We start from the raw sequence: 23,102 nt of genomic DNA on the forward strand, positions 1-23,102 counted from the left end.
TTTGCTCTGGAAGACGACTTGAGCCTGCCCTCTAGCAGGCTGTGCACACATGGCAGATGCTATCGCTGTTACAGGGACCTTGGAAACAGCCCTTCTCATCAGCCTCTGTTTTAAATAACTGTGCACACATAAACCCTTTCAAAAAATGATTTTCTTTTTTTTTGTTTTTTTTTTCCTTTAACTAATAATGCTTACATTCTAAAAATCGAAGAAGCACATACTTATCTGGTATTGCAAAATGTAGCCAGTAAGGTGGCCATTCGCTTTCTTGGGAAGTCCCCATGACAGAGTTACAGAGTCTTTGTCAAAGCTCAGGATCCTTAGAAAACGTGGTTGTTCGGGAACTGGAAGACATGGGTATTAGCTTTCAGAGAAAAGGATTGAACAGGACTGTCTCTATCCATACTCGTTAAATGAAAATATAGCTTAGCTCAGCACCTACCATTCCCCTTTGTAGTGAAGGGTTTTAGGATTATTGGAGATTTTACAATCACTTTAAATAAGGAAACCAACTTGCCCTGTTACACGGACAATTTCTATTTATAGCCATCCGTCCCATACATCTTACCTCCTTCTGGAGTTTCAAACATGATGGGGGAGCTTTCTGGGCCATCTCCTTTGGCGTTGTAAGCCAAAACAGTTAAGCGGAATTCACTGAAGGGCTCTAAACCAGGAATCATCCCAGAGCTTCTGTCTCCCACAAACGTCAGGAAGTGTTTCTCTGGGTGATGCCTTTTTCCATCCAGCATGCTTTTCGTCTTCCACCAGCTGACCTGCATTGAGATTGGTATTTCTGTAAGAAATGTTGCATGGGGCCGAACACGATAATGACTTCTCTCACCTTCCCAGAAACAAGAGATTGCAATCTGTCCCTCATTCATTTAACGGTTTATTCAACTATATACAAATATTTGAAGAGAAATCTGTAACCTTATAGCCTCTTAAATGTCCACGAACTCTGTCCCTTGGTATTCCAAACCAGAAGACTCTGACCAGCGTGCTGTTCACAACATCCACTGATACGCCGGAAGGAGCGGCATCTGGAACTGTAAAAACAACTTATTAAAGACACTCGCACGAGCTCAGTTTCAAGCTGTTCACAGCTACAGGGTTTGGCTTCCCAGCTCAAGCTGTGGCAGTTCATGAAGCCTTACTGCAGGCAAGAAAAAAAAGCCATTCCACCTGCATCCAGAGGGTGAAGTGTGCCAATAAACATTATTTTGCCATATCAGGGCTTTCTGCTGAAGGCTGGAATAGAGGTGCACTGGGACATATGAATTTTTCTGCACCAGTATTTATGATTTCCTGTTTCAAACAATGTTTACAGCAGTGAGAAGAATAAAAAAAAAAGTTATTAGCACAGCACTCAAGAAGGCAATCATAAAGGGGTTTTTTTATAATCAATTTCGTTTTACAACTAAGCTCATTAAACAGTGGGATTTTAATCACTACACAACACAGAGAGCTATTACAGCGCCCGAAAAAAAAAAAAAGAGGCCTTGATCCACTGACAACCAAGGAAGATTTTCCACTGATACATATAAAACTAGATCTATCACACAAAGAAAACAAACATGCTGTGGGGATTCTTCCTCTCTGCTCTCACGTCACCCCCTCTTCTGGCAAACACTCTAAAGGGGAGAGACGATGCTCCACCTAACCTGCCTGTTACCCACGTTGGGGTGTACGGTGGGGATTCTCCCTTCTGAACAGCACCCAGACCATTCCCAGCACCGAAGCCTCGTGCTGGAGAAACACCAGGAAGCTCTCAGCAGGCTACAAACATCAAACTGGTCCATTTGGGGTTGACAACCTTAGGATTTTTTTCCCTCTGTAAAGACAGGCACACTTTTTACATGTACCTATATGGGCAGTTCCACAGCACCTACCATGGATCAAGATACTCCAGAACAGTTTCTGCCAAAAGCTGCTGCAAATGGCAAGGTGGGAGCAGCAATATCTACGTTACTGCTACTGGGGAGAGACCGCTGTGGGACACAGTGGGTTAAACCAAGGACGTGGCTGTCTGGCTAAAATGGCAGCAAAGCACATGCTTGTTTTAGCTGGCTAATCCACTGCAGACTTTTCAAAGGTCATTCAAACTGTCAGTTTATCTCACTCCCATGAAAACAACTTAAATACTTCAGATTCTGCACGGCATGAAAACCATCTGACTTTAACTAATGCAATTAATCTGCAGATCTGAAACATGGACCCTTCTCTTTGCCAGCAGCTCCCGGATCTGGCTTCTCAGTGCTTGCAAACGCAATAAGCATTGGTATTTGGGATCACGAGAGCTTGGTGCCCCGTGCTAGCTGGCCACCCTGCCATTTGCTCCCTTGCTGATTTAAATCCTTAATTCCTACAAAAATTATTATTTTTTTTTTTTGGTGTTGTTAATGTTTAACCAGGTTGCTTCCTAAAGTGGGGCTTGGTCTTTCTTTACTGCAGCTGGATATGTTCCCAGTCTTTCAACTATCTTCTCTAGAAAAGACCCAGGGAAGGGTCCTGGAGCAGGAGTAGATCCAAAGCAAAGCCTTATGGTGGAGACTTCTCCAGATGCAGGGAGGCCTGAGAGGGGGTTGTTCCACCCAGGAGCCATGAGAGCCATTGAACAGGAGCCCAGGTTGGAGAAGAGGTCCCGTTCTTCAAGGACTCAATGGACAAGGTAGCACCCAGCATACATGGGAACGTGGTATCATCTATAAAATCACTTCGCACACCCCGCACAAGTGTGTTTGTGCTTAACTGCTGACAGCGTTAAACTGTTGAATCGAGCCTCAGACAAGCTAAAGATTTCTTTCCCCCTAAGTCCAGCACAACGACTGCTCCACTTCACAGGCTTCTTCCGCACTGTGGCCTTCAGACAAGTACCCAGATTCAGCCAGCAATGGAGATTAATGAAAACACAAGTGACCTTCCCCAAAAAAACCACTCAAACTCCAGCAAGCTCCCATCCACAGTGCCCAGCACCAGTCACATCTTCATCTCATGTAACCCGTCACGCCAGGTGCTGGTGTTTCAGCAGTTTTGGCCGTGGGCTGCCTAACCCAGCCCTTCACACCCCATCATTCTGCATCCCGAGATTCCCCCGCGAGGCGTATTTTTCCCACAAAAGTCTCCGCTACTTACCGTCCTCTCCTGAATATCCGATGGTAACGTTCGGTTCTGGACCGGATCCTAAATTATTGACCGCCTGGACTTTGATCTCGTAAGGCACGAAGGTGGGGGTGTTTCGCAGGGTCAGAGAATGCTTCTTCACCGTCTCCTCGTTCCAGTCCGCCTCGACTCCCCGCTGCCGCCAGCTCACTTTGTACTCCAGCCCTGGCCCGCTCCTCTCTGCGGGTTTCAATGGCTGCAGGAGAAGTTAAAAGAGATCTCGTCTGCCTTTGTTGCAGTAATCATGAAACAGCAGCTGAGGGGAGGGAGCGGGGAATAATTTTGGAGAGCGAGCTACAACACTGGGAGAGGCAAGGGGGGAAAAAAAAGAAAGCTTTAACTTTTCCCTGTCATGTTAATTTTAAGCCGGCTGGAATAACATCGTGGCATGGAGAGAAAGGTGGGCAAAAGGCAGGAAAATGGAGTAAAACTAGATTAATTGCTTGTGGACATATTTCTGCACAGTGCATGCATCAGATTTTGTTGTGCCACAGGTGATCTTTGTTTTCTGGTGTGCCTTTTAGCACAACTAAAATGAATGTTTTGCCATAAGGCTGTGTGTGCCTTTCCGTCCAGCTAAAATCTGCATTTTCTGTTAGAATTTTATGTAGCGCAGCAAGTTGGGTCATTAAAATTTAGATTTGTTCAAAATACACACCAAATGCTTGAAACTGCGCCTAGGCATTTAACGTGCAACTGCTGTGCTACTCTTTTTTTACTGATCAGCTGAAGAATTCATCACAGCGTGGTTCCCATCTAATTAATGTTGATTTGTAAAATATTATAAAGTGTGTAGCCATGACTTCTCACAAGACATCTCTGAAAAAAAGGTACTTCTTTTAATTAAGTACACTGGACACCTCCACTACAAAACAGAATAAGGGTCATTTTGGTCCACTGAAACAACTGTGGCTACTTCCCACCATGTAGCTTAGTTTCAATAATACTTATATATTGTACGTATTAAATATATAATATTTGATATGTATCAAAGCTGCACACGGAGATCTGAAATGAAGAATCGCCTCCACGGCAATGATCCCAGAGAATGCGCTTTGCAAGAGAAGCTGAAATAGTAAAAAATTCCTACTAAAAAATAACTTTTCACTTAGAGTTAAATTGCAGCACTGCTTGACTCTTAGTTTGATCTCCCTAAATGCTGCAAATCCTTGGCTGAAAAGCCAGTCAGTAATGCTCATCTGGTCTCTTAATCCAAAGTAGGCAGATTTACATAGTTTCGCAGCCTCTGTCTGCTCAGTTTTCTCCTTTCGCCCTGTCTGAGCAGTGAATGGAAGCTGCCTGTTGAGGAGGAGCTCTTCAACGGAACGTGGCTCATGGAAGCATCTCCCGGCCAGAATTTCTTCTGAGGGGCAGGATTGTCTTCCCTGACCCTGGGCTATGTCGTACAGTCAAAAATCCCCATTCAAATCCAAGTTGTTAGATCTAGAGGGCCATCTCCTTTTGGCATAATTATAGCCTGAACCGTGAATTCACACTGGGGAAACGTTTATTGTTCTTTGCTGCGAACAGTAGATTGAGAAGTAAATCTCATGAAAATTGTGTTTAATTCGAGCCATGGAAAAACACGCTTCCTTCCACAGTTGCTGAAATTTGTGTTAAATGAAGGAATATATATCTCTCTTTAAACTGTTGGCACAGAAGCTGTCAGCTTAAAAGCCAGGGAATCTGAAGACTGGAAAACCATCCTCAAGACTTAGACACAATTCCTTTGACCCACATGCTTAGGAGTTTTATCCACGCTCCTTTAGTTCTTGATGTAAAAATTCAAGCTTATGGTCTCCTGGCCAAGGGATCTGCATCATTTTTAAACCTCTGGGCTGGAAAGGCAGAAGCTCTGTATAAACTCTCTCCTCCTGCAGAGCAGGCTGAGACCACAACATTTTTTAGCACTTTCTTGCATGCAAGATGCACAGAAGAGGGTACCCTTGGAATTTTTCACTGTGCATCACAGGACTTTCATATTTCTTAATAACTAGCAAAGCTAGATGTACAAAAATGTCTTTTGAAATAAAAATGAGACTGGGGAGAAAATCTTGAACACATTTAAGTCCACAGCAACTTCACCTTTGATTTCAGGGGCATCCTACCTATGGAATTTTCTAATATTTCGTAAAAAACAGGGTTAGGGGAAGCGGAGATAAAGTCAAGGGATTAGTTACTTCTTTTTAAAAGTAATTATATTAAAACAACGTCCTGATAAGTTCCGTGCCGCTTTAGAAACTGCAGCTGGAAGGGAGAGCCTGTTTCTGACATGGTAGCATTGATGGACACATTTGCCTACCTCCCATTTCATCACCATTTCATTTGGTTTAGAAGCTTCAACTCGAATGTTTTCTGGGTTCTTGTCTGGAGCTGGAAACACACAGGTGATAAGGTTAGTTTGCATATCCCAGGGTTTATGTGCATTTATTATTTAAATGAGAAAAAAAAAGATACAAAAAACTTTTCTTGTTTCTGTATTGCTGAGAGTGGAAGATAAATTACTTGGATCAGCAAAGCTGCTGTGACCGAAACACATTGTTTATGCAGTTTTGATTCCTAAGTGCCCTTGCTGGTTGGAGCCACCAGCTAACATGAAATTGTGACTTTTGGATTTTAAAGCACCAGATGCGGGGGTTTTACGAGGAGGAGATTTTTCTCCCTATAGGGATAGCAAACAGAAGGTACATCATTAGTGGGATTCACACAGCTGAAAAGCTGAAGTAGGACCTGAAACTGAACTAAAGGGGAGAAAAAAAGGAAGAAAAATGCCATAGAATGCAAATGCTGTGCTGAACAGTTGGCCTCTAAAATGACTGTCATGGCCACAGTATTTTCTGTCACAGTGAGAAATGCACTGTGAAAGGAGATTTTTTTGACAAGCTTAGTGCTGCCAAGAGGCTGCCCAAAAACCCCTGAATTCCTCCAGCAACCGCTTCTCCACGAAGGGTAGGTACAAAATCAGCAGAACAGAACAGAGCCTCCTAGAAGAGACTTGAGCTGAAAAGTAAAATCTGTGAACAAAATCGGTTCTGTTTAGCTCAAACCAGGTAGGAAACATCACAGCTGCCTCGCTTCAGCCTCCCTGGGCTGCCACCAAACAGCAAAAGCAGCACAAGCGACTTCTTTACACCCTCTGAAGCACAGGAGGGCACTCTTGTTCCCAGTTGAAAATTATTAATATTCAGAAAACTAGATGGCAGTGTTTACCAGTCGGAGGCGTTGCATAGCGCAGCGACGGTTTACTGGGCCGGCTCCTTCCCACAGCGTTCACAGACAGGACACGGAACTGGTAATTCATGTACGGGGCCAGTGACAACAGGGCTGTGGTGTCATTCCCTGGGACACGGGTCAGCTCCTGCCACCTTCCCGGCTCCCACCGGTTCTCTTCAAACTCTATAATCGACTCTGCAGAGGAGAAGAAACAAAACAAAAGAGGGGAGGGAAAAGAAGACAGAGCCTGTGTAAATAGCAAGGATGGAAATGAACTTACAACAAATTAACTGTCATAGTAAAAACGATTAAGTACGGCTGCGAGCACGGTTTGTTTCTTCTAACAGCCGTGACGTGCCACAACACTTAACAGAGGAAGATGATGCTTCTGAAACTCTTCCTACCATTAACAGGGCTGTTATGATTGGCCCCGGCTTTCCAGGATAGTCGAACGCTTCGGTTTTGATGTTCTGAGAGCTGAAGGTCTTCTGGTGGATCAGGAACATCTGAGAAACAATGAAGAAGGGTCAGGAGCACGGCAAGCTGTTTCTGTTTGTCTCGGTGTTTTCCAAACAGCAGGTTCAGTGAAGGTGGTGTTCAAACACCTTTTTATTTCAAACCGGACAAAATTAGGAAAGCAGGAATTGCTTCTAAAGATCCTGAATCTCCTGGTCCTACTTTCACCCTTATAAACACAATCCCCTTTCTTGAGTTCGTTTCCATCTACTGTCATTACTGTGCTTGCAGCAATGGACTTTTCTTCTCGAATCAACATGAGGATCTATTTAATCATTAATAGATATTGACACTGCTCTTAGGAGAAAGTTGTATTAGCATCACTCGGCTTTACTCGGGTGCAAACCAGAGTGGTAGAAGGTGACTCAGCCCTGACAGCTATTGAACTTGGCCTTTTCGAGTCTGAGTGAAAGGATCACATTCATTATCCCAGCCGTGGGGATCTATATTAAAAAGAAACAGGAAAATTAATTACCTGCCAGCTCAACTAATGCTGCCCAGAGCAGAGCTGGGGGGATTGGTGTGATAACTGCGCTGCAGCTCCCAGGGACAAGCGTGGGGCTACACAAGCTGTACCAGGGCTCTAAGCAACCACCTTGTTGCCGTCCACTCTTGGGGACGTGGTGCTGACCAGAGGTGAGGTTACCAGCGCCCCCGAGACAGGCTGCTCCCCCTGGGAGAGGGCAAGGAGGGGGACACATGCCTGCAACACAACCTGGTTTCTCAACAGCATCAGGGGCAGAAAAGGTGACCCCTGGCGTGGGTCTTTTGCCGAATTACCCGTAATTGAATGAACACTTTCAAACGGAGCGGTTTCAGACGGACAGATGTTTATCTTCCTTACAGCTGGCTTTGCCAGTTGGCAATCGGATGGGATGGGATTCATTTGGTAACTGAAATGCATAGGGCCTGATGGAAAAGAGTGATTTCCCACTGCAGGGGTTTATGGCAACCCTTCACCCTTCCAAAAATCACCCCCTCCTCCTTAAACACAGGCAGGTGGTGCAAAATCTAAAAAAAAACCCCAACCACACAGACCATGGAAATGAAATTGCAAAACTTTGAGTCTTTGACCTGTTCCTGCCCCAACGTCTCGGCTACATTTTTGGCTGACAATCTCATTTCGTATAGGAGAAACCTCAAACATCAAGACTCTCCTTGTCATTGTAAAAGAAATGAATTGTATTTGCACTGAATGTTTTAAATAACAGGATGGATTTTTTCTTGGTTATCCCAGGATACATCAAAAAGTTATATATCTGGCATGGGTCTTTTAGTTTTCTTTGCATTTCTCTCCCCTATTTCTGTTCAACTTGGGAAAAAAACAGAAAAACACAGTTTAACATACAGGCATTTTGCTATTCTATTCTTGAAGCATATCTGCTGTTAAAATTCAGTATTTTGGTTTAAAAATGGTGATGGTACAGCTTTAAGATACCCTTCTATCTGTTCATTAATCATAGATCAAACACTTAGAAGTATTCTAACACTATAGAAGTATTCTAACTGAATATTTCTTTTGCTCTTTGTTGCCCACATTCTGATGTCTCCATTTGTGCCATGTTTAGTTCTTTAGCTCGCTCACAAGCCTTTGATTGCTAAAAGAAGCCTGAATTTTTCATCTGGAAAATAACAGATATTGTTAATCCACCATGACCTTTCTTGTAAGCAATAAATAAGAGGAAAAGAGTGCAAGACTGTTTTTCCTCTTCTGCAAATCACCTTTTTAAAAGGGAATGAAATGCTTCATGAAATTTTCATAAGTAATGTAACGAATGGTCTACAAACATTTTGAATTATACAGCACTAAAGAACACAGTACCATAAATAATGTGCATAGCATCTTCTTAAATTAGTATTTACTGAAAAATGCCACTCATTTAAAGTGTGAAAGCATCCTGAAGGTCAGATTGTCTTAGTTCTTGTTGCAATTGCTGCCATAAATAAATAAAAATGTAAGATGAAGCAAAATTTAATGAAATACAAACAATGCAAAACTGTCCACAAACCAGAATTTGAGCTATTAACTGATGCCCTTAGGTACATGTGCAAAGGGCTGCACATCACAAGTTCATCCTCCTAATTTCAAGTGGCCCTTCAGGAAGGGAGGCAGGTTGGAAGGATGCTCAGACAAGGTCAAGCTTCAGATTCTGTGGACTCGCTCTTTGCCACTGGACAATAATGCGTGCTCAGATTCAGAGATAATTAATCCTTTCAGTAGCTTAACTTCCACTGATCTTCAGAGGAGTTGGATATCTAAACACTGGCCTTACGTCTTCTTTCTTCAAAAGATAGTCCAAGTGGCAATTCGTGTGCAAAGCTCTAGTGAAGTGGGGTGAAGGACTAATCAAGCACTTGAAAGCAGAAGCAGAGCAAGTCGTAATATGCTATTACACCTTCCAGCCTGGGCAGGCTCCTACAGCCACTGGGGGCGACTCCTGAACTGAGAAAAAAGATATGCCTCATCTTATGTATTTATTACATATGAAAAGTTCGCGTCAGCATCCCCATCCCAGGACACGCAAGGATAGCCCAACCGAGGTTAACGAGTGACAGGGACATTGCGCCTCTGTGAAACTGGGTTATCGAGGCTCTGTAAAGTGAATGGGGCAAAAGAAGCAAATAAGCAGAAGTGCTGCAATGGCCTGACGTGCTGCCCAGAGCTGTTTGCACACTGGGAAAACACCCTCTTACCAAGAACAATTAAGTGTGACTCGGCTGTGACGCTGTCCAGAGAGGTGCTCGCCACACAGGTGTAAACTCCTTGGTCCTCCAGTATCACGCTTGATATGAACAGTGTATCCCTGTCCAGAATTACCCTACAGAGGTGGAAAAAAAAGGTACAGATAAATAAAGAGAAAAAAAACCCGTAAGAGGCGCATATCACAGACAGACGCTGTTGTTCCCCAAAAAACTATTCATAAAAAAACCTTGGTAACAGGACACGCTGAATAAGATAATTGCATGTTAGGCCTCTTACTTTACAATGTAATTGTATTACACACTGTGTTGTAGACTATTCTTTGAATTTTGTAGCAATTTAGCCTCCATAGCTAGAACCTGGCACGTCTCTTTTGGTCTGAAAAGAGCCACATTGATACGCATCGCCCGAGTGTCTGGAACCCAGGATTTTGGCACATCAGTAACGAGGCAAACACACGGGCTTTATGTCCGAATTGCTGAAAGGGCTGAGTAAAACAGCCTTCCCAATCCACTTGTGCAACGTCCAATGCAGCGGGGGAAGCTGGCATCAACCCAGGCTCTGCCGCAGACGTGGCATTTGCTCGGCGCTGCCTCCACACGCTACGTGGCCTCAGCAGGCTCTTCAACCTCTCCAGCACTGCAGTATTGAGGGAAGTGTCTCTCTGCTCTGCAGTAATTCATAAAGACATCTGATTGCCCACTGTGGGACTCCTCAGACAGAATAAAGGCTGAGCTCCATCCCCTTCAGGTCAATGGAAACACAAGAGTTGGGCAAAATTCAGCCTGGACTTGCAAGTCCTAAACTCATACATGGGAAAAAGGTATTGCCTTTAATGTGCATGATTTCAGGCAGGATCCCAGAGATCTGTTTTCCTTTCACTTCAGCATACTGAGGGCTTTGCTTTGGCCTAACAGGTGTAAAACACAGGAAAATACTAGTTGTACTGAAGCTGACTGCACTGAGGCTGTGGTTGAATATGTGAGCTGAACCAACACTTATGTAAAATCCTGCCGTGACGGTGAGAGAGCTAATAAGAGCCAAAATAATTTGCCAGCCACGGCACAAAACTCATATAGATCCATTTTTATTTACACGGATAAAAAATGCAGATCTATTCGCATATCTCAGAAAGACTTCTTCCAGGTATAAATTTGCATTTCAAGCTATTAAGTTTCATGTTTATTGATACTCATGTTCCAGCACCACACGGCATTATGCAGCTGAGATCAAGAAGGCGCTTGTTCCTTCCCTGCTTACCTGCCACCCTCCGTGCTGTTGACTGGCAGCTCATCTCCATCTTTCCTCCAGGATAATTTAAAACCGTGTTTCAAGTGGGAATCGTACTCAGCCTGACATTTCAATAAAACTGAATGTGATTTCGACACTCGGGGGTTCTTCGGAGTAACAACAACTTTTGTAGCATCTGATTGATCACAGGGAAACATTTTGATTAGGAGAGAGAGATTGTTACATCAAATTCTCACCAAGCACTTCAAATATAAAATATCAACCTTAGGAGCAATGATCCCATCTATTTTGTTATATATATGAACATTTCAAGTGAAAGGATGGTTGTTTTGGAAGTAGATATTTGTCAGAATTTAATTTTCTATCTTAAAAAATTCTTTTTTAGTTCACTCCAAACCAAAGAGCTCCAGAAAAAAACAAAAAAAAAACCCACAAACATATAAAGTCACAGGTGAAAATCCTTGTTAGCAGACTGTTGTGAAATGGATGATAAAAAAAAAAGGGCTTAAATATGATTTTTATGTCCAATTGTCAATTGAAATAGGCTTTGGCAACGATCCAAGAAAAATTACAAGCTTATTAAAGTCAAGTGAGAAAAAATTATTGCAATCAAGTTTGGTTTTTTAATTGACTCTAATCTGAATGCAGAAACAGATGAATAAGTAAGAAGAAAGCACTCAGCGGAATTTAGTTTTATAGCAAAATGTTGCTCTGTGAGAATTTCATTGTACATTTTCATGTTTATTATCATTGTAAAATTTAGAAAGCAAAGGGAGTGGGTGGAAATAGAATACAGAACGAGTGGGGGTTTTCTCAAGTTTGTCACAGCAAACCTGCTTCTGAGAGTCCTTTCAAGGACTTCGCTAATCGAGTATTCAAGTTAGTTTTTTTTGTTTTTTTTTTTGTTTTTTTTAATTGACATGCCTTAAATTCTAAGTAAATTTACAAGCAATGCACTAAATTTAACCTGTGTGCTCAACAGAAGCTGTCCAGTGCCATCCCACCCTCCTGGGGACACCCCCTCCTGCCCAACCAACCACACACATCCCTCCAAAGAGAATTGCAGCACCGGGTGCGTGGCTGAAATTTGTAAGCAAACACATTTCAGTAATTTTTCTTTGTTTACAAGTACTTGGCAGGTTGATGATTGGGCAAGAGTCCAATGAGAAGCTCTCAAACCAGCAGCATCCCCTACAGCTGCACAATGCTTAGCGTTCGCCGTAGAAATTAATGCAGTTTGGGATGTACCTTCTGACCAAGAGGAGCTCTAGGGAAGGAGGAATCCTGCGGCTGTGGGAGATGCTGGGACCCTGAATAGCTCAGTGAGGACCAGCAAGCCCACAAGCACAGGGAGGGCTCCCAAGGGACAGCCAAGAACCTGCTCTGAGTGTGAGAGGGCTGATGGCAAGGACGGGGGAAAACTCTTTCAAGATAATAAAGTTAACGGATCTGGGAAATAAGCTGAGATTTTGGCAGCTTCCGCGAGTATCAAAGAAAGTAAACGGCTGTCCTGGGTTTAGGTAAAACCCCAGTCCCGTTTAGTGATTTTTACTTTTCAGTTCAGTCTCTTCTAAAAGGCTGCACTTTCTGAAGTCAGCAGCATGTTTTTGCAGACAGTGTGCAGTGTGTGCTACTGGCAGTGATAACACCTGATGTTTGCAGTTACTGCCTGGGACTGGGATGCAGACAGGCTCTTGCTGATACTTATTCCTGCAGTGACCAAGGCCACTGCTGGCTCTGTGTGCCACGCTGGGGGTGCCGGGGAGTAAAGGGGGGTCACAAGGAAGTAAAAGGTTGCACCTCCGGGGGGTAATAGACAGGTCAGGTGACCAACGAGAGTATTCCATCCCATATATGTCATATTTAGTATAAATTGAGTGATCATGAGAGTTTTGGCCCTTTTTCTGCAAATCACACGGAAAAATGCAGACAATGCTTCCTCCTGCAGATATATGAGACCTGTAGCAATTTCATGTCTTCAGATATAAAGAATTGACAGCCTCACACAATAAATCTCTATCTTGCCCTCAATATTTACTAATTATTTATCTACTGAAAATTCGTACATATAAAACCTTAGCAGATGCCAGAAGTCTTTTGTTCATACACAGGGCATTACCTCTTATATCCAGATTAGCAGTGATTGCTCTTTTTCCAACAGAGTTTGCAGCCCAGCAAGCGTACGATCCCGAGTCTTCTTTCTTTGTTTGTTTGATCTCTAGGGTACCGTTCTTATTTAACTCATAGCGTAACGTTGAGAGTGGCTCGATGCTGTCATCCTTAGTCCTAAAAACAGTAACAATAGTCATGGGTTATTTCTAGGGTTTCAGGACCTTTTATTTCACAGTTAGCAGGTATTTCAGGGGAGGCAGGAGTTTTGGGAGCTGGTCTCTGATCTGCCACGGAGTGACCAAGTCAAGATTACAAGTCACTTTATCTATGTGCAGGCAAATTGTAAAGGGGCATAAGCTTCCTGCAAACCAAAACCACACTGACAGCATTTAGCAAGGTCTATAAACAAGTCTGGCCAAATCTTTAATCTATAGCTGTCACCCACAAGTTTATTGCACCTGTCAAACGCTGTGACAATCCTGTGATTTCCAACAGTATGGAACCATGGCCAGGTAAATACGCTCTGTAAGTCACCAGCTCTCCAATGCTGTGTCCACATTTAAGAAGTTGCCAACATTAAACCAAGACTGATGAAGCTGTAGCGGGATTTGGCCATACAGAGTATGGCTTGGTTTAGTGAATATCCCAGCACTTGTCTCACCCTGCTGTTGAGGGCTTTCTTTAAACCTTTTTTTATAAACCAGGTTCTTGGAAGTACGTTTAAACACAGAATACTTATATTATATATAATATACAATATATATTACACATTTTGTTACAAAGTTTTATTATTTTCGCCATAAAAATAACAGCATATTCTTCAATGTTTGAGGAGCCTAGATGACACAAAAATGTCAGTTCTCAGTGGCTTACCATCTAATATCTGCTGCAGGCGAGGCAAAAATTTCACAGTGCAGGAAGGCACTGTAACCTACAACTGTAGCGTAGTTTTCGCCATCTGAGGTCAGTATTAAGGGAGCAATATCTGCAAAAGAGAATGCATTTCAGAACTGAGAATACAAACACTGTCCTCGCATCACCCCCTTTTCCAGCAAAAGTCCAAGGCTTAACCACTTAATGGGAATTTCACTGCCCTTTGGAACTGAACTCTCAGAAGCTTCACTGACAAAAGATGATGGTGGTTGACTGCTGGACATCTCAGAACACAAAACCTCAGCGTGCTTTAGGAGAGAAAACAGATTCGGTTCCACTTCCTCTAGAGATCTCTTCTATTAGATAAATTCCCATCACTCTCTTTCCTCAAAGAATATCACAACTGAAATTAAAGTTTAACGATACAACTTAATAATCAAAAACAGAGTTATGGTCACATTTCAGTCCCCAGTGGTTTTAGTACAATTGAATCCAAAAGGTTTTGAGCACAAGCACGATCACATTTTTAAAATAAAGAATATATCAAAGCTCATGAGTACTTATGATAAGAATACAATATTGCCCACGATCAGGCTTGTTGCATTAGTTTGGACCACGTAATCTTTAAAATCTGGGGCCAATGCGAAAAAACAATGACATAGTTACAAGCGTCGATCCTTTCTGAAGATTCAGTCAGCAGAATAGGATGCACCACTTAGACCTTTTCTCATGAACAGGACAGCCAGGAGGACACTCACTGAGGACGTTCACGTTGGCGCTAGCAAGGATGGTGCCGTGCTTGTTGCTGGCCTCGCACTGGTACACGGCACTGTCCCGCAGCTGAAGGTTGGTAAGGCTGATCTCTCTGGCAGAGATTCTCCCTCTGAAGGTCCTATCTGGAAAGACCCAGATTGTATCAGGAGATGGAGAAAACACCACGACTGCGGAGTTCACAGCCTCTCCTCGCTGCTTGGAAGCCAAAGGTAAAGCTCATCTTCAGGATCAAACTAGGACCTTGCTGGAGAGCAAAGCGCTGCCTTTGCCAGCAGTTCCATGACCTAAATAAAGGGCTCTAGAGCTTCATTTTCCAGTAAAACTCTCACAGAAACTTTTTAAAATGGCAATAAAAATACTGCTAGACCAGGGGGAAGAGCCTGTGCCCACACAGTCCCTTGGGCTATTCAGAAGTCCAAAGAAAGAGCAGGAGCCCTCATCAAACATAAGCTGTCCTAGATCCCTCAAAGGTGGGACCGTTACATTTAAACATTTGCTTTATTAAGTTAATAAACATCTGTCTAAACAGGTGTGAAACCAGCCATCATTAGGATTTAGTGTGTTGCCTACCAATACCTGAAAGGAACCTACAGGAAGGCTGGACTTTTTACAAGAGTGTCCAGCGATCGGACAAGGGGAAATGGATTTAAATTGAAGGAAAATAGGTTTAGATTGGATCTTAGGGAAAAATTCTTCAGTACAAGGGTGGCTAGACTCTGGAACAGATTGCCCAGAGAGGCTGTGGTTGCCCCCTCCCTGGAGATGTCCAAGGCCAGGTTGGATGAGACCTGGAGCAACCTGGGCTGGTTAAGGGCATCCCTGCCCATGGCAGGGGGGTGTATTAGAGGATCACTTCCAACCTAAGACATTCTATGATTCTATGTTCCCTCTAACTACATGCAATGCAGTCACGTCCCACCATGGAAAAGAGAACTTCGGAGCTTGCACTTACTGTTGATGGGCATCCCGTTAAGTTTCCACTGAATGGTTGGCTCCGGATTGCCAATAGCTTCGCACAGCAGCACAAGGTTTGTTCCTATGCTGTAAACACCACCTTCAGGCTCCTTTATCCACTGAGGAGGCTCTGTAAAGAGGGGACATAGAAATAAGTCTCACTCTGCTGTTGCTCTGGTCTTCCAGGAGATGGCAAACGCTGCCAACAGTTCCCAGGCAGCTCCTAGTAGCCTATTGTGCAGCTGTTATCTTATGGTTTGCAAAATGATGCTACGCATGGTAAAATTAGCATCAGCACACATCAATTTCTGTCCTTCAGATCTTGTGAAATGTGTCAGGGAAAGTGTGTCAGAAATGGGCAGCGTTTATCCAAGTGGAAAACCAATGCAAATGGGAGGCGAGAGGTAAACCTGAACCGGTCGGCCTTTAACAGGGATCCTCAGACATGAGCTTGCGGTCTGTGAAATGAAGTGAGACTATTTTAGCAACGCAAACAAGAGGCAGAGACACATCCCACTCGAATACCCCTCACCAGGCACCAGTAAATGGCTTCCACCAACTTGTCCAGGAGCAGCTGGAGGGCAGAGCACTGCGACGCAGGAGCTCCACGGTCGGGCGCAGCACCTCCATCTGCTCACCTACGTGTGCTGGGGAAACACGTTGAGATTTTTCAATATCCTGGTTTTCCATCAGGTATCCATCCAAGTGAGAAGCTGATCCGTTATGCACTTAGGAATGATGAGGATGAGAGCACCATCATCCTGAGAAGTGGTCCAGAAAGGTTGCCCACAGGGTGGTGGTAGAGGAGCAGCAGTGTGCTGCTGCATTCCTTGTGCTCTCCTCTTTCCCAGAACTGCCAGCTAAACTGGAGTAGCTCTGGGGAAATCCTCTCCTCTGCAGAGCAGCCCCTGAACATCAGGTACTCAAACCTTACTGGAAAAACACACAACCATAAGGGAGGGAACCGAGCGGGAGGAGGGGAAAAAGCATTAATCTGTTGAATGCTTTGTTCTCTACAGATTGAATGCAGGTCCCTGAGCCTGCCTGTCCTTCAGTGGGCAGCCTCAATCCAAAACACAGCCTTGAATTCATCATTATCTCTCCCTGAAAAGCAAAAAATTTCCAAATTTTAATCCCAGACCTGATCCAACCTCTTTGGCATGTGCTGGGCAGGTCACTGGCCAAAAAATGGAAAAAGATGAGCTAATGTATGGGGAACATGAGGATTCATTAGTTAATGCTTATAAAGCTCTTTGAAGATTAACAGAGCTGTTGCCTGGTAATATATCTCCAGATGTTATCAGTGTGATACGCTAAAACAAAGCACCATTGCTCATATTCACACAGATATATTAAAAAAACACCCCTGAAGTGTGATACACAAGAGTTTCTATGCACAGTCCACCCTTCCACATTAAGCATTCAGGATGAGACACCATTAAGCAACAGTTAAAGACTGAAGTAAAATTCAAAACACGGAAGCTTATCTAAAGTCATAACATCTTTGCATTTCCTTCACACAGCACAGATTTTTTTCTACACAGTGCTGGTTGCCCTCCTGCAGTGCAGCGTGACGTGATCATACTTGTTATGCTTCCTTGTATTTGGCTCCAGGAAAAGAAAAAAGGCAAAAAAACCCTCTGCAAGCAGCAGAACATTTTGGTCTTGCAGATGGTTCTTCCTTCTCTCTCACATACATTATGCTTTCATCAGGAAAAGCCAGGTCAAAGGCATGGAGGTGTAAAGGTTTGTAACAGCCCTGATGAATTATTTTATCTTTTTTTCCCATCAGCTCTGCCACAAACACAGTACGTGAGACAGGTACTTCCTTGTTTTGGAGGAGGTGAGACACCAAGCACAGGCTGAATACAAACCACCTGGTGGACCCCTTCCTATTTTCACCTGTGCATACACTCTGGAAGTGCTGCAGGTGTGTTATGCCACCGACTTTCTTCCTCAGCATGGGAATTGCTGCGGCTGCCCCAAGAAAGTGAGGCAGCTACGAAGCCACAGGCAATGAGATTTTGTCAAGTATGAAATGTAATTTCACAGAAAGAGTGAAGAAACTCTTTTCTCTGTGGCGGATGTGCTATACTACTTATAAGTATACAGAATAGAAGATTAACAAAATACAGGCATATTTTTTAGCAACTACAAATACTAGCGGTTGGTCAGTCCAATAGTTAATCTGCATAAGCAGATGGTTCACTGCATAATATATTTTTCTTGTTAAATGTTAAAAATGTGGGGGTTCTGATAAAGAATGGAGATGTAATGAGAGGTCTAAAAATAGAAGTGATCTAAAATGGGCATCTAGCCCCTCCTTCTGCAGCAAAGCAGGATCATCTACACCCAACACACCCCCGATGGATCCAAACCTTCACAGCCTCCTGTGCTGTCCAGAACTAGAATGGATTTTTAATGTCTTATCAACCTTTGCCTTGCTTACCTTAATCCCAGGGATGGAGGACAACAGTTTGTTACTACCTGTTGTGAAGAAACTTTGATGCATCTAAAGGCTGCTCTGCATTCCCCAGCTTTGTTCTTACCAGAATAAACCATATCAACCAACCTTTTCTCAAACACTTTTTTGAGCTTGGTGACTACCCTTGCTGCTGCTTTCTTGTGAACTGTCTTGAGTTAACCCCAGCCTTCACGAACTGCACAATGTAAAACCGTTACATGACGCCTTATTAGTTCTCAGGAGTCACTCCTACAACAATAATTTTTCTTTATACTTTCCAGGATGATTTTGGCCTTTTCTGCAAGACTAGCATTCCCAAGTCATGTTCAGCTTGCAACCCAGTATATCCTCTGGACTAGACTAACCAGACATTTTCCATCCTGCGCTTAGGAAGCCTATTAGCGCTGCCCGACGAGAATTGCTTTGCGCTCATGCTTAGTGAAGCCCATCCTTTTTCTTCCAGACCATTTTCCCAATTTGTGAGGATCATTTCAAGTTCTCCTCATGTCTTCCCAAGGCCTGGCAATGCATCCCACTTTGGGGGTATCATCTGTGCACCACCTTGGGGTGGGTATCCTCACTGAAGCAATTTTCCAGTGAAACACCGAATGACATTTTGAGCCTGATTAAATCAACCAGCCATGGTTCTGCCTCACATTAGTTTGATCTATTTTATTTTTTCTGAGCAAGGAAAGTATTATGAGACATAACTGCAAAGGCCCTTAGCTATCATGTCATTACTATAATTAATCATTATATTGTAATAATTATTTCTATTAAGCACAGTCTAGGAGCCTCAGTCAAGATCAAGGTACCATTAGATCAGGAGCTGAGACAGTGACAAGATATTGAGGTTGTCATGCACATTTTATATTAGGCTGGGCAGACTCTAACCAAATGAACGAACACCTGAAGTCAAGACAATTTGTGGGCTTGCGCTGTTTTTTGTTGTTTTTTTTTAATAATTCTTTCTAATAACAATAATGGAGGTTTTGTGCCTACTCCAACGTTCCAGGCTACATCCTTCCTTGTGAGGAGAGATTAAAATGCTCGAACAGTCAAGCAATTTGCTAGCTGAATATTTTCGTATGCTTAGTAATCATTGCCTGAATCTTTGCCCTCAGACTCCTGTAGGATTAGTAAGTGGGCTGCGGGCAAATATCATTAATTAAGCCTGTTATTTAGAGGGCTGGAGGAACAGAAAATGCGACACAGCGCAGAAACTATAGCAAAATCCTGATTTACACACCAGCAGCACTAGACTGAGAACGGTTGGCGGATAAAAACCGAGATAATTTTTCTTCCATGTTTAATTTTCTTCTCCCCATGTGCATCCTTCGAGAAGACCCTGTCGGATGCAAGGATGCTCTACGTCAGCGTAACCTCCCTGAAGCCAACTGAAATTAACGCTCGCTTCCACCAGCTCAAGATCTGCCCTTGAGCGCGCACACAGGAGTTGCTGCAAGAATGAAGAACATGCCCATCTCTGATTAACGGCAGTGACATTTTCTGGTTAGGAATTCCAGAAAAAGACAGTGTTTGGGCTCAATTTTACTTTGATACCCTGCATGTGAGGTGACTCCTAATAGGAAGAATTCCTGCTAGGGACAGCAGCCAACATTAGTTACACATACGGAAAATGAATTTAACAGCAATTGCAAAAGCATTTTTTACACTGCCATCACTAGAGTGGGATTATTGCCTTTTTTTCTTTTTTTCTCCCTCCCTTTTAAAAGTACTTGTTTGTTAATGAGCAGGAACAACACTTTGCCGGAAAGCTTTCCTCTCTCTAGAGACTGGAGGAGAAGGGGGTCAGTATTCTAAACTGCTTAATTAATGTTATTTCTCTGGTATTTTAGTTTTTTGCAGCTCCTGCAATTTCTTTGAAGGATTCCATTTTTACAGCCGAGAAAATCATAGCCAGATTGTTAAAATATTCAGCTACAGGAGAGATGCTCCAAACCATCTGGAATGCTTTCTAGGAGTCAGCACTTCCCCTCCATCGCAGCTGAAAACTTGCCATGCCCTGGTGTCCCCCTTTACCACACTTCCAGGGCGGGAAAGAAGACTCTTAAGACACAAGATTGTGTCAGGTGAATGGGGATGATTCATCACATACTGGGAGAAAAGTTTGTTCCTCAGCTGATGAGTAAATACAGAGCAGGTAGCTGGAAGTGCCTTTCCTCCCATCAGGACAACTTGTGACGATGGAGCGAGAAGAACAGATTAAAAGGAAGCAGCTGTCAGACTCCAACAGTCTACTACTGCCTGTGATTTTTATTTTTTTTTTGGCTCTACAGAGCAAAGGCTGAAGCATTTTTCATCGGTAAAGAGAAAATGTTTTCAGCAAATTTTTTTCAGCCGTGCTTCGTGCTTCTCCTTTGGTGGCTGTTTATGGGCAGCATCACCGAAAGAGGAGCAGTGGCCGTGACACTTCCACAGGGCTCGCTGGTCTCCGCTAAGTCCCAGTGGAGCTCTGCTTTGCTCCTGAAAAAAGGCATCTGTGCCTGCCTGGTGTGAAGGGCACACCTTCAGTGTTTGGGGAGCAGGAGAAGGGAAAAAGGAGGATGGAGGGAGGGCAGATGCCATTGTTCCTCCACCTGCACTCTGCAAGATACCTGTCGGGACAGTATCGTGGTTGACTTCATTCATCTGCCACCTTCTAGCAGCAACATAAATAAATTATGATGGACACAAAACCATGGTAGGTTCTCCATTTTGCTCACCTAGCACCAGAGGCCAGCATCGACCCTGCTCAGCCATCAGACCTGTGTGTATGCTCAGGCTCAGGCCCCTACCGAGGCTGTAATCCCAAGACTATTGATGAATTTTGCTAATGCAATATTGGTCATTCTTCCCAGCATACAGGCAAGGGTGAGAAAGGGCCTTTAATATTCAGTGGGATTTCAGAAAAAGTCATATTTCAATTCTTTTAAACTGTTCAAAATTAGTAGAAAGCATTTTTTAAAAAAAATTAACTCTGTTTCATAAGTTTTTATGACACTTTCAGGGGTTATGGAAACCAGAATGTCCCTGTACAAAAATAATAACAAGCGAGCACATGAAGGAGGCAAAGAAGAGTAGCACCACGTTTCCTCACTGTGTTTTTACAATCCTCCCCAGACATGTAATTTTGGTAGAAGCCAAAGAAAGGAAATTGAGCTAAATGCACCTCAGATCTGGCCTTGTTATAGCCATTTTCACATTCTTCACGAGCAAGTAGAATAATCAGATCTTCTGGTCTGACGTTCAGGTTACTACAAGACACTTCATCAATATCTCTGCTTGACTAACTCACATCTTTACAGTTTTGGATTTGCTCATGCATTTGTACTCCTGTTCACCACTTTGCGGAGCCTTCATGGTTCAGGAAAAAAATACATGCATTGTACCTTTTTTTTTTATCCTTAAAAAAAAAAAAGTGCTACTTTCTGCAAGCTTCCCAAAAATTATAAGGTGGGTCCTTGGCTAGCATAAAGAGTTGGTTGAATTTATGCATTACACTGAGTGATATTAGCAAAGGTCCTTACTCCAATCCCTTTGACCACCCTTCTGTCTGAAATCAATAAGTTTAGCCAAGTGTACTCAGCACCTTCCACATGGACGTGGAACTCATGCTTCACCCTTCCCATGGGGTTGCTCGCCGTGCACTCGTACGTTCCTTCATCAGCTGCAGTCACTTGGTCGATCTTCAACATCTTCCCAAAATTTTCTGTTTCTGGCTCGTCCTTGGGCACATTTCCGGTGACCTTGACCCAGCTGAGATGAGGAGTTGGGCTAATGACAAAGGAAAAAAGAAGAAAAAAGAATTATTTGAGTTGAATGCAGGGCTGCCATAAGACACCACGTTGCCAGAGCTGCTGGGCATCATGCACATGGTTTGCAAGGTGAAGTTTTCAAGATTCTTTTGACTGCTGGGGCTAAACTAAGGGCTATACTACAATGAGTCTGTACTGCTGCTTGAGTTTGAAAGGCCCCTGTGTGAAGTTCTTCACAGCCAACAGGAGGCCAGGGCACGAGGCTGCATTCCTGGTACATCCACTGGCACCGACTGCGGGAGCGGGAACGCAGCTCATCTCCTCCAAAAGGGCACTTGAGGACAGACAAAGAGGTAAAGACGTCATTAGAGTGACTTCACTCTGCCTGGTTAGAAAGGTGGCCAACCATCAGAGATGGCTGAAAATGCTCCTTAGGTTTTTAGAAGCTCCAATGGCAGCAACAGACAAACTCGGGACAGGCTGTTGTCTGCACGTTCCCAGCTGGGTTTTGCGACCCCGACACCATACACGACACACATACACAGTGTCATATCTGCTTACTCTTGTGTCCATCTGCTACCGTGGCAAAATGCCCGGGCACAAGCTACTCAAAGCCTTGGCTATCAAGAAATTACGTTTTTCCACAAGCAGTGAGCACGACTGTGCAAATATCCTATTATTTCCTGCAAGAGTCCTTGTCCTGCTCTTTACCCAAGTCAGGCCCTTCATTGCCTTGGTGCTGTATCGAGGTGATGCCCTCCTGACACTGTCATTACTCAGAATATAAGTCTTCAGAAATGACAGATTGGAAACATACTTAATTCCTTATTTTGCACTTGGCTGCCCTTCCTTTTAGTTACTCGAAATCTGGCTCAGTCTATCCGCTTCCGTGGTTTGTGGCCATTTGGTGGGATGGATTGGCAGAGATATAGGTAAAGCTGATCATTTTTCTGCTGAAATGAGAACTTTAGCAAATAGAAATGCCATTTTATTTTGGTTTGCCTGTTCTATTTTTGAAGGGTTTCAGTGAAAAAGAGTTGGTGATCAAAGAAACACTGTCCTCTTTCAAAAGTGACTACTTTAAAAAAAAAAAACAACAACATTTTGTTTGAAAAATAACTTAAAAAAAATTTCCCAGAAAATTTTGAATGAAAAAAAAAAAAAATTCCTTTCCCCAAATAAACAAAAAGCCTTTTCTGGCTTTCTCTTCCTGCACACGGTATCAATTCTCACACATGAAAACTCATATTTGTGTATTTCCAAGGTGATTTGCCTGTTTAGTACCTTAAAAACACTACAAACCCACAGCTGCAGACTCGGGCAGGTT

At 43.3% G+C, this 23,102-nt stretch overlaps 1 protein-coding gene across 1 annotated transcript in view; it reads right to left on the bottom strand.

Moving 5' to 3' along the window:
- The window catches only part of CHL1 (cell adhesion molecule L1-like), a gene marked incomplete at its 5' end in the record, with an annotated part of 41,861 nt that overhangs the window by 12,217 nt on the left and 6,542 nt on the right, over positions 1–23,102 (bottom strand). Inside the window, 14 exons of the mRNA XM_009875175.1 lie at positions 222–344; positions 569–773; positions 931–1,046; positions 3,133–3,355; positions 5,462–5,532; positions 6,370–6,567; positions 6,777–6,878; positions 9,583–9,707; positions 10,850–11,015; positions 12,960–13,126; positions 13,826–13,937; positions 14,584–14,721; positions 15,552–15,683; positions 21,610–21,794. Of these exons, the coding sequence (XP_009873477.1) occupies positions 222–344; positions 569–773; positions 931–1,046; positions 3,133–3,355; positions 5,462–5,532; positions 6,370–6,567; positions 6,777–6,878; positions 9,583–9,707; positions 10,850–11,015; positions 12,960–13,126; positions 13,826–13,937; positions 14,584–14,721; positions 15,552–15,683; positions 21,610–21,794 (2,063 nt within the window). The remainder of the gene's footprint in view (positions 1–221; positions 345–568; positions 774–930; positions 1,047–3,132; positions 3,356–5,461; positions 5,533–6,369; positions 6,568–6,776; positions 6,879–9,582; positions 9,708–10,849; positions 11,016–12,959; positions 13,127–13,825; positions 13,938–14,583; positions 14,722–15,551; positions 15,684–21,609; positions 21,795–23,102) is intronic.

Source organism: Apaloderma vittatum, unplaced genomic scaffold, assembly GCF_000703405.1.
Source record: "Apaloderma vittatum isolate BGI_N311 unplaced genomic scaffold, ASM70340v1 scaffold13778, whole genome shotgun sequence".
Taxonomy (NCBI): domain Eukaryota; kingdom Metazoa; phylum Chordata; class Aves; order Trogoniformes; family Trogonidae; genus Apaloderma; species Apaloderma vittatum.